This window comes from Nansenia antarctica (genome assembly GCF_963989245.1).
Source record: "Nansenia antarctica genome assembly, chromosome: 2".
NCBI lineage: Eukaryota > Metazoa > Chordata > Actinopteri > Argentiniformes > Microstomatidae > Nansenia > Nansenia antarctica.
The window spans coordinates 87,287,493-87,305,400 of NC_137675.1; the positions used below are offsets into that span (position 1 = coordinate 87,287,493).

The following is a 17,908-nucleotide window of genomic DNA, read 5'->3' on the forward strand; positions in this document are numbered from 1 at the left end:
AGAGAGAGACAGAGAGGGAGAGAGAGACAGAGAGGGAGAGAGACAGAGAGGGGGAGAGACAGAGAGGGGGAGAGACAGAGAGGGAGAGAGAGGGGGAAAGACAGAGAGAGGGAGAGAGAGACAGAGAGGGAGAGAGACTGAGAGGGAGAGAGAGACAGAGAGGGAGAGAGACTGAGAGGGAGAGAGACAGAGAGGGGGGAGAGAAAGGGGGGGAGAGGGAGAAAGACATCGAGGGAGAGAGACAGAGAGGGAGGGGGAGAGACGGAGAGGGAGAGAGAGGGGGAAAGACAGAGAGAGGGAGGGACAGAGAGAGGGAAAGAGACAGAGAGGGGGAGGGACACAGAAACGGAGAAAGAGAAAATATATAATGAAAAATGTACGCACTCACTGCAGTGTAAGTCGCTTTCGTTAAAAGCGTCACCTAAATAATATTATTATATAAAAATATGTCAGTGGCAGTTTAGTGTGTGTGTGTGTGTGTGTGTGTGTGTGTGTGTGTGTGTGTGTGTGTGTGTGTGTATGTGTGTCAGTGTGTGTATGTGTGTCAGTGTGTGTATGTGTGTATGTGTGTGTATGTGTGTATCACCTTGAGTAGGAGGTGGTAGACCACCAGTCCAGATGCTGGTTTAGTTTCTCAGCCCCGCCACACAGAACGGACGGTTTCCCTGCAGATAGAATGTGGTTGTAATGGACCGTGTCCGCCACATGATGGCGCCAGAGTGTAAAGGATGGGAGTAGGCTGCCACAGCTGCCGTCTGTGGAGGGGGAGGCGAGGCTCACACGCAGCATGGTGGATGACTGCAGTCTGCAGAAGAAGACATGGTAGTGGAAGCGGGTAGGGAGCAGGGGAGGCTGGTGGAGGTAGAAATCGGAGGACGGAGGCTCATTGTCCGAGTCCCGGCCTCCAGTTTCTACCTCCACCAGCCTCCCCTTCTGGTGGAGAGAGACGCAGCTTTCATATGTGACGCGGTCTGGTGGAAGGGGGTAACAAGTCGGCAACCAATCAAAACGTTCAGACTTTTATTTTGAAACACGGAAATACGTTTCGACGTTGTTGAGAATCACAACACAAACTCGCTAGTCAAGCCAACATACTGCAACAACGCAACAGATTGGGTGAGTAATCCCCACTGCTACCTAGTTAACTAGAACACTACTTTACATTGTTAGCAGGCTCACAAAACAAGCTGTGTTAGTTGACTAGCGAGTGGGTCATTGATTTTCAACAACGCTGAAATGTATTTACATTTTTCTAAATAAAAGTCTGAACATTAAATCGGCTGCTGACTTGTGGACCAACTGACAGACCGTGTCACATAGCCCCTCCCCTTCCTCATGTAGCATCCCGTTATTGAGCAAAAGGCCTTTGTGCAAAACCCTGCATGTATGACCATCCCACCATGAGGTAGGATCTGGTTGTCATGGTAACCACTAAACACTGACCGACAGCAGATCTGGGATCAGCAAAAGAGCTTTTATTAAATGTCCCACAATTTACATATGAGGAGATCTTCCCAATGCAGAGCACTAGTCATAGAGGAATCACATTCTGCCTGTTGGATTAGGATTCATACTCTGAGCAAAGTAAGCAAGTAAGTATAATGTCAACACAGCAATTATAACTACTACAGCTTATGAATATTATTTAAAAAAAAATCTTAATAATTTGACAGCCTTAATATTTTATATGTATGATTCTAATACCATAAGACTCACTTCCATGCCCCTGAGACACATTTAGTAACAAAAGAAAAAAGAAAGAAAATACAGAATAAACAATAACAACTTTTTTGTTTGTTTAAGAACTCAACATTCTTAAGATACAATCATGAATATAAATCATTCAATTATTGAAAATGATAGTGTCGTGGATTTATTACCACACTTGTCATCAACTCTCTATAATTACTAGTGAGTCAGCATTTATATCAGCAAATGTAATGAAGCCTTATGTAAATGATTAACTATGTATCTAAATGTAATGAAGCCTTGTTATGTAAATGATTAACTATGTATCGAGCCTGTTATTGACTTTGGATCGGGTGGGAAAGACGGGTGGGCCCACCCCCCACCCCCCACCCCCCCTCCTCACTGGGATGACATCACGGTCAGAGACACCTCTGATTGGCAGATCTGTACATCAGGGTGTTTAGCATCACCAGCTCCTCCAATAGAGAAGTATGGGAACAGTCTCTCAGTGAAGGTGTGTTTATGAATGTGGATGAGTGTCATGTCTTCAGGGTCGTAGAAGGACACCTCCCCCTTGTTGTAGTCCAGCTGTATTCTGATCCTCTGGGGTCTCCTCTTCAGAGTGATGGTCTTACCCACTCCATCTCTATACTTACCATCCGTCTGGTGTATAGCCCAGCGTCCATACTGTGGTGATGCAGGTACCACCCCCTTTCTGTCCCTGGACTCTTTAACCACCACACCCATGTTCCAGACAGGATGGTCCCCCACCTCCACCTCCCAGCTGTGCTCTCCTGAGATGAACCCCTCAGAGCCCACAACAGTTGCATACTTCATGAACCGTTCTGGGTTGTCAGGCAGCTGCTGCCTTGACCCTCTCTGTCTCACACTGGTCAGATCATCAGACAGAGAGAGCTGGGGATGTGCAGTGTTGGGGTCCAGAATCACAGGAGCTTCAAAACAAACACAGATGCATTCTACACATTATGCGCTGTATTATTTATGATGCATATTATACATATATCGCCACTTCCCCAGAGTAAACCAGGGCGAGTTATTAGGAGAGCTGGACAGGGTTGCCAGATGGGGTTGACAATTTCCAGCCTAGCCACAGTCTAAAAACCGCTGAATCCACCGAAAACCAGCCAAAAACCTATATTGTCAGAAAACCGCTAATTACTATTGGGCAGGTGCCTATCTCCTCCCCATAAACTGTAGGTATGTTGCCAATGATGTTTGTAAAACATTTTTTAAAAACCTGCACATTGTGTGTAGCTACCTAGGGTGTGTGTTTTAACTTCACGCATTTTGTAACTTTCAGGCACTGACATTTTGATAGCGCCTAAATGCTATACATCCAGCCCAACCTAAATGCTATATATCCAGCCCAACCTAAATGCTTTTTTTTCCTGCCCAGTGTGATCATAAGTAGCCCTTTCTGCGGTAACCCCGCCCATCTGGCAACCCTGGAGCTGGATGGCTGGAGATAGACAAAGTGAATCTTGACACGTGTGTGTGTGTGTGTGTGTGTGTGTGTGTGTGTGTGTGTGTGTGTGTGTGTGTGTACGTACGTACACTACTCTACTTGGCATCTAATCGTGTGTTTTGTGTGGATATCACGTGTGACCAACAGTGTGAAACAGTTTGGAGCAGGGGAGGCTGGTTCATTAGGGGCAATTGGACAATGCCCCACCAAAGGGAGAAGAGAGAGATTTTTTTCCTATGACTTCTAGACAGTGTTGCTTCTGAATATCATAGTCCAATCAGCTAGTGTTCTGTGGAGTATAGTCCAATCAGCTAGTGTTCTGTGGAGTATATCATAGTCCAATCAGCTAGTGTTCTGTGGAGTATGTTCCAATCAGCTTCAAGTCCCGCCCCTTTCAGGGCAACTTTCAATCTACTCGAAATTGCACTAGGCTGTTCTCGTAGACTTGCATGTAAAATCTATTTTGGTAACTTCAGGCCATTCGGTCATTTGTCTATGGGGTTTTGGGACATGCACAAAGAATCGTACGTGCTTACGTCATGTCATACGGCCGGCGTAGCTTTCAGATCACGTTCGTTCACCTGCTTCACCATGGCTATGGCGGCTAGTAATGTTTGCTTCGTGTTTTTATTTGTTTTGTTCGTTTTGTGTTTTGTGTAATATGTCTATTGGCAACATTCTACTGCTGGTCTTAATTATCAGCGACCGTCTCCGCTGCCGTGCGACCAACACGCAGGGGGAATATGGAACTATACAGCAAATCACACAGCAAACCACTACCGGACTTTGTAAACAAATTGAACAAATGGATTAGAAGGAGGCATCTTTTGTTCCCAACTTGATGATATTGCAACTGGACCTATTACCGAAGTCAAACTTGTGTAAGTAAGTGAATCATCTGTCCTTCAGTCATGATAGGAAAACCAAATCGATGCTGGGAGAAGGAATGGCAGACTGTATTCTGATTGTATCTTCTATGCTCTTTGTATGTTTCTATGCTCTTTGTATGTTTCTATGCTCTTTGTATGTGTCTTGGTGTAGGAGAAACGTAGGACCACGTTGGAAACAAGTGTTTCGGTACACGTTGACGTGTAGAAACTGTAGAGAGAAAATTGTAGAAATTGTAGAGAAAACTGGGGGGGTAGAGGTGATGAAGAGGTCTGTACAGGGGGGGGTAGAGGGGATGGAGAGGTCTGTACAGGGGGGTAGAGGGGATGAAGAGGTCTGTACAGGGGGGTAGAGGGGATGAAGAGGTCTGTACAGGGGGGGTAGAGGGGATGAAGAGGTCTGTACAGGGGGTAGAGGGGATGAAGAGGTCTGTACAGGGGATGAAGAGGTCTGTACAGAGGGGTAGAGGGGATGAAGAGGTCTGTACAGAGGGGTAGAGGGGATGAAGAGGTCTGTACAGGGGGGTAGAGGGGATGAAGAGGTCTGTACAGGGGGGTAGAGGGGATGGAGAGGTCTGTAGAGGTGGGTAGAGGGGATGGAGAGGTCTGTAGAGGTGGGTAGAGGGGATGAAGAGGTCTGTAGAGGTGGGTAGAGGGGATGAAAAGGTCTGTACAGGGGGGTAGAGGGGATGAAGAGGTCTGTACAGGGGGGTAGAGGGGATGGCGAGGTCTGTACAGGGGGGTAGAGCTATTCTCGTGCTAAAATTGACTGTAAATCCAGATTTTAAAGTTGATATTCTTCCCCGTGGAGCATGCCCCCATAACCTGTGCCCCACCCAAACATTTTAGCACCAGCCGCCACTGGTTTGGAGTTGTGTGCTGTGAATTGTGTTGCACCTATACGGTGGTGAACTAGTAGCATCATTTCTCTTGTCACATCCAGTCAGAAGTCTCTCTAGCATTACCTGCCAGCCCAGAGTAAAAGCACTATGGGGCTCATGTATTATTAATAAACCTTGGCACTTTTTATATTCTTGTCCATCTCATTTGTTACTGTGCGGAGCAAGTTGGGGCTTGCTAAACATTTGTTAATGTTGTATTTCTATGAACATATTCAGTCTATTTAATAGTTATTCTTAATCCAATTCTCATCAGTACTCACCGTGCTTGACAATCCCCTGCATCTTCTCCCAGACTCTGAACTGCAGGTTGCCCAGGTGTTTGGCCACGTCTATCAGCGCTCCTGAAACCATCTCTGGGTCTGGCAGTGTGAACTGGGCTCTGGAAGAACATTCAGGAGTCAGTGCTGCTGTGGGCTTGGGTTCAGAACCACAGAGAAGAGAGACCAGAGACAGATCACTTACCTTTTCTTACTTGCCTTGAAGTTCTGGAGAGGAACAGAGGAGAAGTGTCATCAATGCTAGTGATGTCATCAATCAGTCTCTGAATACATTTACAATTTCTGTCTGAGAGAAGGCATCCTTACCTGCAGGAAGGAGATGTCTTCAGCTTTCAGCTCCTTCTCTAAGGCTGTGATTGTGTCTGAAAGTGATGATATCTGTCTGCTCAGTGCCTCAGTCTTCTCCTTCATCATCTGACTCTTCTGCTCCTCTTCCTCCCTCAGTGCAGCTATCCTGGCCTCCTCTTCCTCTCGTAGAAACTGGTGAAGTTTCTCAAACCCCTCCTTAATCTGTCTCTCTGTGTGCTGGGCCTGGCTCTGGAGACAGCAAGAGGAATAATATTATGATCACTGTAGTTTTACTAGTACTATATTAACTATTTTAACTTTTGTATTATTATTATGCTTGGACATTGCTTGTGGCGTCCCCCAAGGGTCAGTATTGGGTCCGAAACTGTTTATTCTTTACATAAATGATATTTGCAAGGTATCAAAAACATTAAAATTAGTACTATTCGCAGATGATACAAATATTTTTTGTTCTGGGGGGAATTTAAAGGAGCTAATGGAGATGATTACTTCAGAAATGTGCAAATTAAAAAGATGGTTTGACATAAACAAATTATCATTAAACCTAAGCAAAACTAACTACATGTTATTTGGTAATTATAAAATGAATACTCAAGTACAGATACAGGTAGATGGTGTGGACATTGAAAGAGTTCATGAAATTAAGTTTCTTGGTGTGATAATTGATGATAGAATAAGCTGGTCATCTCATATAAAAAATGTCCGAAATAAACTGTCAAGAAGCATTTCAGTACTGAGTAAGGCAAGACACGTTCTGGACCATAAATCACTCCACACTCTCTACTGCTCACTGCTTTTACCATATTTAAATTATTGTGCGGAGGTTTGGGGCAACACTTATAAATGTAGACTACAATCACTATTAGTATTGCAAAAAAGAGCCATAAGGTTAATTCATAATTCCGGTTATAGAGATCACACTAATTCATTATTCTTAAAATCAAAAACATTAAAATTCACGGATCTGGTCCACCTTCTAACAGCACAAATAATGTATAAAGCAAATAACAACCTACTCCCTAGGAATATTCAAAAATTGTTTTTTGATAGAGATGGGAGTTATAATTTGAGATGGGAGTTAAATTTAAAACATATTTATGTACGTACAACGCTAAAACGTTTTTGTATTTCTATATGTGGAGTGAAGCTGTGGAACGGATTGAGTGTGGAGCTAAAGCGGTGTCCAAGCATGACCCAGTTCAAAAAGCGGTATAAAAAAATGGTTTTCACCAGGTACGAGGAGGAAGAAGGGCTTTGATAGTTGTTGTTTTCACAGATTATTTGTTTATTTACATGATCTGTTTTCTATTTTCTATTATTCAAAGTTTAGGTGAACTCTTTTCATGATATTGAGTTTCAAATGCATGACTATCAATTAGATTTCAACAGCATCCAATACTGAGCAGAACAAGAGAAGACCATATCACTGAATTCAACACGTTGCCTGACGTACACAGTACCTTAATGTGCTTTGATGTTTCATCACAGGTTTGTTTAACTTTGTTAAAGACCTCCAGCTTCTCCTGTAAGGGTTTCAGAGCTGTCTGGAGTTCCTCCTGGATTGAGACAAAACTTTACTGAGGACATTTCTGGACTCATTTGACAGTTTCTGTTTACCACAGTTCTGTAGGAATCATTATCATAATCCTTATAGTCTGTCAGAGAAACACATTCTCTCAGCAGAACTATATTTGTTATTTCGGACAAAAAAGGATGAATCAAAGTCAAATTAAAACAGAAACTAAAAACGATCGTTCATTTTTATCATTGTGAAGAAAACAACAACCCTTTATCTTTTCAACCAGTCTGAATGCATGAGCAAAACATCAAGTGACATAGCTGTCTATAACTCACAGAATTTAAAATTATTGTATCTTATTTATGTTTACCTTATGCTCCTGTGCAGCCTCGTCTACTGGGACACAGTCATGAGATTTGTGTTTCTTTGAGGCCTGACACACCAAACAGACGGTCTGTTGATCCTCCAGACAGAAGAGCTTGAGTTTCTCACCGTGCAGACTGCACAGCACCTCAGACCCTGCCTCAGCTCTCTGACTTCTCTCCTGTAAGAAGGCCTCACACAGGTTCTTTAGAGTGAGGCTAATGGGAGGGTTAGCTTTCGAGGATCTTCTCTTACAAACTGGACATTCCTGAGATCCCTTCTCTTTCCACCAGTCCTGCAGACAGGCTTTACAGAAGCTGTGGCTACATGACAGGACGACAGGATCTTTAAAGATGTCACAGCACACAGGACAGGAGAGATCCTCCTCTGGGAGAAATGGTTTAGCAGCCATTTTCTCACACAATCCCAGTCCCTCTTCTCTAATCACCTCAAATATTACTTTAACTTTTGTTCTTCGGCTTTTAAACCAACACTTCAATAAAAAGTAAAGCTGGACTTGGAGATAGCTATTTTGATCGTAGTATTTTCTTGTAATAGTTTAGTCTTTTAATCTTCCCTGCTGTAATCTTGCCACTGCTGTGTTGTAAGTCTGACAGAGCTGAACTTTACAACACTGAGCTGCACTTTAACCTCATCAGGTGGTTTAGGGTGTGGCTTACAGGGAACCAGGTTAGAGTGTGTGCGTGTGTGTGTGTGTGTGAGAGTGTGAGTGTGTGTGTGGCGTTCTCACTCGCACTTTATAAGCAATATTAAGTCAGTCTGTAGTCTGCGATGTACATCAGACCCTACTGCTGCCTACACTCTTCACTATACTGGCTCCCCGCTGGTGGAATGAGCTTCCCACGGCTGTCAGAACTGCAGAGTCACTACCCATCTTCCGTCGGAGACTGAAGACCTCCATCTCTTCAGGTTACACCTTAACTGCTCCTCCTGAGACATCTACTACCCCCCAGCACTGTGTCTCCTGAGACATCTACTACCCCTCCAGCACTGTGTCTCCAGAGACATCTACTACCCCCCAGCACTGTGTCTCCTGAGACATCTACTACCCCCCAGCACTGTGTCTCCTGAGACATCTACTACTCCCCAGCACTGTGTCTCCTGAGACATCTACTACCCCCCCAGCACTGTGTCTCCAGAGACATCTACTACCCCCCAGCACTGTGTCTCCTGAGACATCTACTACCCCCCAGCACTGTGTCTCCTGAGACATCTACTACCCCCCAGCACTGTGTCTCCTGAGACATCTACTACCCCCCAGCACTGTCTCCTGAGACATCTACTACCCCCCAGCACTGTGTCCTGAGACATCTACTACCCCCCCAGCACTATGTCTCCTGAGACACCTGCTTCCCCCTATACTGTGTCTCCTAAGATTTCTACTTCCCTCCCCTTGTACTGTTTCTCCAGTGTCTATAAAAAAAACGACGACTGCCAATGGCCCCTGGCCTGAGCTAGATTACTCTTCCTGCTACGACTGGTGGATTGATGATGCTTAGTGAAATGTGATTGCTTAGTGAAATGTATCGATTGTATGTCGCTTTGGAATAAGGCGTCTGCTAAATGCCTAAAATGTAAATAATCTATAATCTAATCCTAAATCTTCTACCTGACGCTCCGACCACTGACCTCCACCCCCTCCCCTCCTTCCAGCCGGGAGCTGTGTGGAGACGACTCCATGACCCACTCGGCCAGCTCCGCCTCCAGCCTGGACAGCCACGCCCCCTCAGAGAACAGCCAATCGCAGGGCGTGCGGTGGGAGGAGCAGCAGAAGGTGCTGGCGCTGGAGCAGCTGTGCGGAGTGTTCCGGGTGGACCTGGGTCACATGAGGTCGCTCCGCCTCTTCTTCAGGTCAGACTGGGGTCACGCCGGGGTCACAGAGGTCATGTGGTCTGGTCGCTCAGAAACCCACCCATGTAGTCATGATGACGGGGTGGGATGGGAGGTGTGATAATTATACCTGAACACACCAACATCTATGATGCGTCACACTGCTGGGGTTGGCTGTGCTGTCGTTTGCAGATGATGTAATACAGGAATGTGGAATATGTAGAAGCAGCATGTTGTTATTGACCTTTTTAAAGGCCTACAAACAGTCTGTTGTGATGGCGTGATGTCATCATGACACTGCTTCACCCTACCACACACACACACACACACACACACACACACACACACACACATATACAACAAGAGCATTACACGTAATCCGGTAATGCTGTGTGTCCCGTCCCTCCAGTGACGAGGCCTGTACCAGCGGTCAGCTGGTCATCGCCAGCAGGGAGAGCCAGTACAAGATCCTCCACTTCCACCACGCAGGCCTGGACAAGCTGGCAGAGGTGTTCCAGCAGTGGAAGTGCTGCAGAGAGACCCAGCTCAAAGACCAGGTGAGAGACCAGGTGAGAGACCAGGTGAGAGACCAGGTGAGAGACCAGGTGAGAGACCAGGTGAGAGACTAGCTCAGAGACCAGGTGAGAGACCAGGTGAGAGACCAGCTCAGAGACCAGGTGAGAGACCAGGTGAGAGACCAGGTGAGAGACCAGGTGAGAGACCAGGTGAGAGACCAGGTGAGAGACCAGGTGAGAGACCAGGTGAGAGACCAGGTGAGAGACCAGGTGAGAGACCAGGTGAGAGACCAGGTGAGAGACCAGGTCAGAGACCAGGTGAGAGACCAGGTGAGAGACCAGGTGAGAGACCAGCTCAGAGACCAGCTCAGAGACCAGGTGAGAGACCAGATGGTTACGTTGTGGGGGATCGTATCTGCAGACCAAGGAAATACGGTCTGGGGGGGCGGGGGGGGGGGGGTTATCTGGAGATACCAGCGTGGCACCTGCTGTTGTGACGTAATATATACGTCAGAAACTAAAGATACGATGCGTAAGAGTTATGTGAATTCTGACTTGTGTGGCGGTGAGGCAGGATTACACAGTAGTAGGCGTTAACATTGACTGGTTAAGGTAAGGGTTCCGTGTCAGGGGAAGGCTTTAGCACATATTAGCATAAACAACAACAATTAGCACCAGAAATGTATAAAATAACGCGTGCAACATTCAGCTTACAAGAAGGATTCTGCCTCCTGTTTTGACCTGCCAGTATAGCTAGATAAGCTCCCTCCCTCTGTGTCTCTCTCTCTTTTTCTCTCTGTCTCTCTTTCCATTTCTCTCGTTCCCTCTCTTTCTCTCTGTATCTCTCTCTCTATCTCTTTCTCTCTGTATCTCTCTCTCTATCTCTTTCTCTCTGTATCTCTCTCTCTATCTCTTTCTCTCTGTATTTCTTTCTCTCTCTCCCCCTCTCTCTCTCTCTCTCCCTCTGTCCCCCACCTCTCTCTCTCTATCTCTGTTTCCCTCTCCCCCTCCCCCTCTCTCTCTCTCTCCCCCACCTCTATCTCTCTATCTCCCCCTCCCCCCCCTCCTCTGGTCAGGTAGCAGAGGAGAAGTCGTGTATGCAGTTCTCCATACGGAGGCCCACCCTGCCCTCGGCAGACAGCCACCCAGAGGAGAGGCTCTACCGCAGGCTGGACGTCACCGCCTGGCTCCGGCACCTCAACCACCACGGCCAGGTGGAGGAGGAGTACAAGCTACGCAAGGTGGGGGGTGGGTGGGTGTGGGTGGGTGGGTTGGCCGCCTTGTAAATTAGCCTGCTTCCTACACAGAAAGACTGCAAAATAGCTTTATACTAGCTTATCCTGGTGTGATTTAAAAAAAAATAAGGATACTGGGGTGGTAGAACGCACATATCTAGGAGAAGTCATGAGAGGAGGGTCCTGAAATTTGATTGAGTGCAAAGATATTTAAAAAGAAATACTCACAAGGTCAAATTAGCCCACCCATAGCTGTTCTAGTACCAGCTTGTTTTGTATCGTCCTCTGTGGTGTTTCATGATGTAGCTCGGACTGAGAGTGATTCAGCATGTTGCCAATTTTTTTTTTTTAATCATAATTCTTCCTTCTTCTAGCATTGTGACTGCCAGTGGCCCCTGGTCCTAGCATAGATTTTTTTTCTCTTATGATGACTGATGGATAGATGACTCACTTACTTAGGGTGCGTTCGTAAATTCGCTCGGAGAGCGCCGGGAGCGCACACCGGTTGGGTTCAACGTCATAAAAGGACCAAGTCATTTGATTGGACGAGAGGCTTTTCCATGAGCGGCGATCAGATTTCCAGAGCCAATTTACGAACGCAGCCTTAGACAAATGCACTCGCTGCAAGTCGCTTCGGATGAAGGCGTCTGATAAATGCCACATTTTAAAAAATGTGAGTGTGAGTGTTATGCCCGGTCCACGGGGCTGACTGTGCCCTCTGTGCCCCCCCCCACCCCCACCCCCAGGCCATCTTCTTCGGGGGCGTGGACCCGTCCATCCGGGGGGAGGTGTGGCCCTTCCTGCTGCGCTACTACAGCTGTGAGTCGTCCTCCCAGGAGAGAGAGGCCTGGAGGCTGCAGAAGCGCTCCCACTACCACCACATCCAGCAGAGGAGGTGGGGGGGGGGGGCAGGGGGGGGCAGGGGGGGGCAGGGGTGTGTCTGTGTGGGGGGTGGATGTGTGTGTGTGGGGGGGGGGTGTGTGGGGGGTGGGGTGTGTGTGTGTGTCGGTGGGGGGGGGGGGGGCAGGGGTGTGTGGGTGTGGGTGTGTCGGTGGGGGGGGGGGGGGGGTGTGTGCGTGTATGTTGCGTGCCAGACCTGCCGGTCTGCTTGCCTGCCAGTGTGTGTGTGTTTGTGCCAATGTGTGTGTGTTCTGGAATTACCGCCTAAAGTAATATTCCTCTATGATACGAACGAACAAACACACACACACACACACACACACACACGACACAGAGTGGTGCTTATTGAATAGATAAACTGATAACTACACACACACACACACACACACAGATAGACACATGCAACAGCCTCTTGTGGGTTCACGTTGCAGGATTAGAGATCGATAGACACACAGTAGTGTTGGAGGGAAGTGCCGGGTGTGAATTAAAAGGCCTCTTGGGAGAAAACATGTCAGCTCTGATTAAATCATACACTCATAATCCCTCCTTCAATGGGAAGAACACACACACACACACACACACACACACACACACACATACATAAATACACACACACACACACATGCATAAATACACACACACACACACACACACACACACATAAATACATACACGCACAGGTGTTTGCCCGTAATCCTCATAATCCTTTTTGAATTTATTAAGAATTTCTTAATTATATTAATATATTTAGTTTTTTCTGAGTACCGTAAGTACTTAGGACCGACCTCCTTCCATTGATGTACATAAAACACTGTCCAGAGGCGGCCTCTAGAGGCGCTGTTTGACCATGTTTGACCCAGGGGTGCGTCCCAACAGTCTACAGTGGCTCCCTCTCCTCTCCTTCTAATGCACTGGTCTGACCAGGAATCACCTTAGGAATCACCCCAGGAATCAGGAATCACACCAGGAATCACCTCAGGAATCAGGAATCACCCCAGGAATAACACCAGGAATCACACCAAGAGTCAGGAATCACCCCAGGAATCAGGAATCACCAGGAATCACATCAGGAGTCACACCAGGAATCAGGAATCACCTCAGGACTCGCCTCAGGAATCACTCCAGGAATCACCTCCAGAATCAGAAATCACACCAGGAATCAGGAATCACCTTAGGAATCACACCAGGAATCACCTCAGGAATCAGGAATCACACCAGGAATCAGGAATCACCTTAGGAATCACCTTAGGAATCACCTTAGGAATCACCTTAGGAATCACCTTTGGAATCACCTTAGGAAACACACTAGGAAACACACCAGGAATCACACCAGAAGTGACACCAGAAGTGACACCAGAAATCACCTCAGGAATTATCAGGAATCACACTAGGAATCACCTCAGGAATCACCTCAGGAAGCACCTCAGGAATCACACAGGAATACATGACCAGTGATACCAGCTGAGTCATACCAGCAATCATCTGCTACCAGTCCAGTTGTACAGAGTGTGATCTGGGGATAGGAGCCGAGGGGAGGGAGCCACTCTGGACTATTGAGATGCACCCCCTCTCTGAGCCACTGAGGCAGGAGGGAGCCACTCTGGACTATTGAGATGCAGTCCCTGTCTGAGCCAGGTGGGGGCGCTCCACCTCCATGGTGTGCAGCAGGGCATTGACATGTTGGTCTACCAGCCACGGTGTCTGGTGGAGGAGACATTCTAATGTTTACCTGCCAGTTTACCAGTTCTAATGTTTACCTGCCAGTTTACCAGTTCTAATGTTTACCTGCCAGTTTACCAGTTCTAATGTTTACCTGCCAGTTTACCAGCTCTAATGTTTACCTGCCAGTTTACCAGCTCTAATGTTTACATTTACAATATTTATAGATATATTTTCTTTATTGTGTTATTTTTTTTTGCCAAAATAAAGGCCAAAATAAAATTAAAATAAAGACATGGGCCTGACGTCTAACACAAATAATGACTCCCTGCACAGAACAAATCTCCGGTAGTCAGCTTTATGCTTCTAAATTGAAGAATAGTATTTGTCTTGAAGTCTCAAATTGAAGTAGAATATTTATCTTCAAGTCTCTAAATTGTATTCTTTAAGTCTCTAAATTGTATTCTTTAAGTCTCTAAATTGTATTCTTTAAGTCTCTAAATGTTATTCTTTAAGTTTCTAAATTGAAGCCTAGTATTCTTTAAGAACTTGTTATTGTTGGCTGTCTGCCAAAGAGGCTGGTATGATTGACAGATTTACCAGCCAATGCCAAAGTGGCTGGTATGATTGACAGATCTTCCAGCCAATGCCAAAGTTTCTGGTATGATTGACAGATCTTCCAGCCAATGCCAAAATGGCTGAGATGATTGACAGATCTTCCAGCCAATGCCAAAGTGGCTGGGATGATTGACAGATCTTCCAGCCAATGCCAACATGGACCAGCCTGTGGCAGGTGGCTGCTGTTTCCTTGCCCTGTGGATGATGCACTATGTGTGGTAACTGTTAACATGAATATAAAAGTAAGAATAATAATAACGAATAACTTTTTATTTGTATAGCACTTTTCCTGCAAACGTTGCAGCTTAAAGAAACGTACTCTGATGAGGGGGGGGGGGGGGGGGGGGTGACAGGGCAATACAATAATAATAATAATAATACATATTATTATTATTGTTGTTGTTGTTGTTGTTGTTATTAACGTGTAATTAAAAGATTCCTTTTAGGGGAGGGTGGAGGCAGAGATTTCTTTAATTTTAAAAATAGATTAATATAATTTTTATAGTTTTAAATATTTATAATGTATTTTTTAAAAATGGCTCTAGTGTGATAGAGAGAGATGTAAGGTCCTCTGACAGGGAGGGATATTATGGGAGTATGAATGGGTTATATCTTCAGATTTTATTTCAAGTCATATTCATTTTACGATCGGTGATCAATCAGGACTTGTATTTTTATGCTGTGTATGTTGAACATGTTGGAATTTATTGTCTCGCCGGAGACAAGAGAAATCGCTGACCTTGCAGTTGGAACTGTACTGTAGCTGTTATGAGTGTGTTACACACACACACACACACACACACACACACACACACTGTGTTTTTATGAGGGAGAGGAACACGTGTCTACACTGTTTGTGACACTCAAGGGAATTGATCCAGCTGTGGTCTCTCTCTCTCTCTCTCTCTCTCTCTCTGTCTCTCTCTCTCTCTGTCTCTCTCTGTCTCTCTCTCACACTCTCTCTCTCTCTCTCCCCCCACCCTCTCTCTCTCTCCCTCTCTCTCTCCCTTCTCTGTTTTTCTACAGTGGTAAAAACAGTGGTCTGGGGAGGGAGAGGGAGGGAGAGAGAGAGCGAGATAGGGAGGGAGAGAGAGAGAAAGAGAGAGAGGGGGAGAGGGAGAGAGAGAGAGAGGGAGGGAGGGAGAGAGAGAGGGAGACAGAGAGAGAGAGAGGGATACCGGGAGAGAGAGAGGGAGACAGAGAGAGAGAGAGCAAGAGGGAGACAGAGAGAGGGAGAGAGGGAGGGAGAGTGAGACAGGGAGACAGAGACAGACAGGGAGGAGAGAGACAGAGACAGACAGGGAGGAGAGAGAGAGACAAAGACAGAGACAGACAGGGAGGAGAGAGAGAGAGAGAGAGACAGAGACAGACAGGGAGGAGAGAGAGAGAGAGACAGAGACAGACAGGGAGGAGAGAGAGAGAGAGACAGGGAGGAGAGAGAGAGAGAGAGACAGAGACAGACAGGGAGGAGAGAGAGAGAGAGAGACAGGGAGGAGAGAGAGAGAGACAGAGACAGAGACAGGGAGGAGAGAGAGAGACAGAGACAGAGACAGGGAGGAGAGAGAGAGAGAGAGAGAGAGAGAGAGACAGAGAGAGAGAGACAGAGACAGAGAGAGAGAGACAGGGAGGAGTCTCCAGGGACAGTCAGACACAAACACAGTTGCGTGAAGTTGCATCAGGCCTGGTGTTGTTGTCCCTGGCGGGGCGGCAGAGAAAACAAACAGCGCTAATTAAATCCCCTCTGCTCGTTAGGCCAGCATTCAGGTCCTCACACAGAGGGGGCCTGTGTGTGTGTGTGTGTGTGTGTGTGTGTGTGTGTGTGTGTGTGTGTCTGTCCTCTCCACCCCTCAAGGGTTGAATTGGGAGTTGGGAGGTAGTGGAACAAGCCCTGTCCTTCAACGGACTCCAGGAGCATTTTCAGACGACAGTATTAACTTCCATACCTCCATATCCTAACCTTAACTAGTATTAACTTACATACCTCCATATCCTAACCTTAACTAGTATTAACTTACATATCCTAACCTTAACTAGTATTAACTTCCATATCCTAACCTTAACTAGTATTAACTTCCATATCCTAACCTTAACTAGTATTAACTTCCATATCCTAACCTTAACTAGTATTAACTTCCATATCCTAACCTTAACTAGTCAAAATGAATGCCTAATCCTGCCTCTCTCTCTCTCTCTTTCCCTCTCTCTCTCCCACTCTCTCTCTCTCTTTCTCTCTTTTTCTCTCTCTCTCCCCTGCTCTCTCTATCTCCCACTCTCTATCTCCTCTCTCCCTCTCTCTCTCTCTCTCTCTCTCTCCCTCTCGCTCTCTCTCCGCCTCACCACCACACAAGTCATAATTCACGTAACTCTTACGTATCTTTAGTATTTGGACGTATCTTACGTCAAGCCAGATAATACGACCCCCCCAGGTGGTATTTCCTACATTGGAGACCATGTTGCTTTCATAAGTGAGCCGTCATAGAGACACAACACACCATACAACATGACATCCATCCGTGAGAGGGTTTGCTTGGGTACAGTACAGTACAGACCCGTCTCTACAGGCTACACCTTAACTGTCCCTCCTGAAGACCTCCATCTCTTCAGGCTACACCTTAACTGTCCCTCCTAAAGACCTCCATCTCTTCAGGCTACATCTTAACTGTCCCTCCTGAAGACCTCCATCTTTTCAGGCTACACCTTAACTGTCCCTCCTGAAGACCTCCATCTCTTCAGGCTACACCTTAACTGTCCCTCCTAAAGACCTCCATCTCTTCAGACTACACCTTAACTGTCCCTCCTGAAGACCTCCATCTCTTCAGACTACACCTTAACTGTCCCTCCTAAATACCTCCATCTCTTCAGGCTACACCTTAACTGTCCCTCCTGAAGACCTCCATCTCTTCAGGCTACACCTTAACTGTCCCTCCTGAAGACCTCCATCTCTTCAGGCTACACCTTAACTGTCCCTCCTAAAGACCTCCATCTCTTCAGGCTACACCTTAACTGTCCCTCCTAAAGACCTCCATCTCTTCAGGCTACACCTTAACTGTCCCTCCTAAAGACCTCCATCTCTTCAGACTACACCGTAACTGTCCCTCCTGAAGACCTCCATCTCTTCAGGCTACACCTTAACTGTCCCTCCTGAAGACCTCCATCTCTTCAGGCTACACCTTAACTGTCCCTCCTAAAGACCTCCATCTCTTCAGGCTACATCTTAACTGTCCCTCCTGAAGACCTCCATCTCTTCAGGCTACACCTTAACTGTCCCTCCTAAAGACCTCCATCTCTTCAGACTACACCTTAACTGTCCCTCCTGAAGACCTCCATCTCTTCAGGCTACACCTTAACTGTCTCTCCTAAAGACCTCCATCTCTTCAGGCTACACCTGAACTGTCCCTCCTGAAGACCTCCATCTCTTCAGGCTACACCTTAACTGTCCCTCCTAAAGACCTCCATCTCTTCAGGCTACACCTTAACTGTCCCTCCTGAAGACCTCCATCTCTTCAGGCTACACCTTAACTGTCCCTCCTGAATACCTCCATCTCTTCAGGCTACACCTTAACTGTCCCTCCTGAAGACCTCCATCTCTTCAGGCTACACCTTAACTGTCCCTCCTGAAGACCTCCATCTCTTCAGGCTGCACCTTAACTGTCCCTCCTGAAGACCTCCATCTCTTCAGGCTACACCTTAACCGTCC

The 17,908-nt window shown here is 46.6% G+C and overlaps 2 protein-coding genes across 2 annotated transcripts in view; one reads left to right on the plus strand and one right to left on the minus strand.

Annotated features, from left to right (window-relative positions):
* The window catches only part of tbc1d16 (TBC1 domain family, member 16), a gene marked incomplete at both ends in the record, with an annotated part of 33,126 nt that overhangs the window by 2,149 nt on the left and 13,069 nt on the right, over positions 1-17,908 (plus strand). Inside the window, 4 exons of the mRNA XM_080524459.1 lie at positions 9,108-9,305; positions 9,694-9,841; positions 10,876-11,040; positions 11,781-11,929. Of these exons, the coding sequence (XP_080380585.1) occupies positions 9,108-9,305; positions 9,694-9,841; positions 10,876-11,040; positions 11,781-11,929 (660 nt within the window). The remainder of the gene's footprint in view (positions 1-9,107; positions 9,306-9,693; positions 9,842-10,875; positions 11,041-11,780; positions 11,930-17,908) is intronic.
* LOC308151565 (E3 ubiquitin-protein ligase TRIM35-like) lies at positions 2,089-7,845 on the minus strand (the record flags this gene model as incomplete). Its single annotated transcript, XM_080524460.1, has 6 exons — positions 2,089-2,642; positions 5,225-5,343; positions 5,427-5,449; positions 5,549-5,779; positions 7,012-7,107; positions 7,441-7,845. The coding sequence occupies 6 exons, from the start codon at positions 7,843-7,845 to the stop codon at positions 2,089-2,091; spliced, it is 1,428 nt and encodes a 475-aa protein (XP_080380586.1).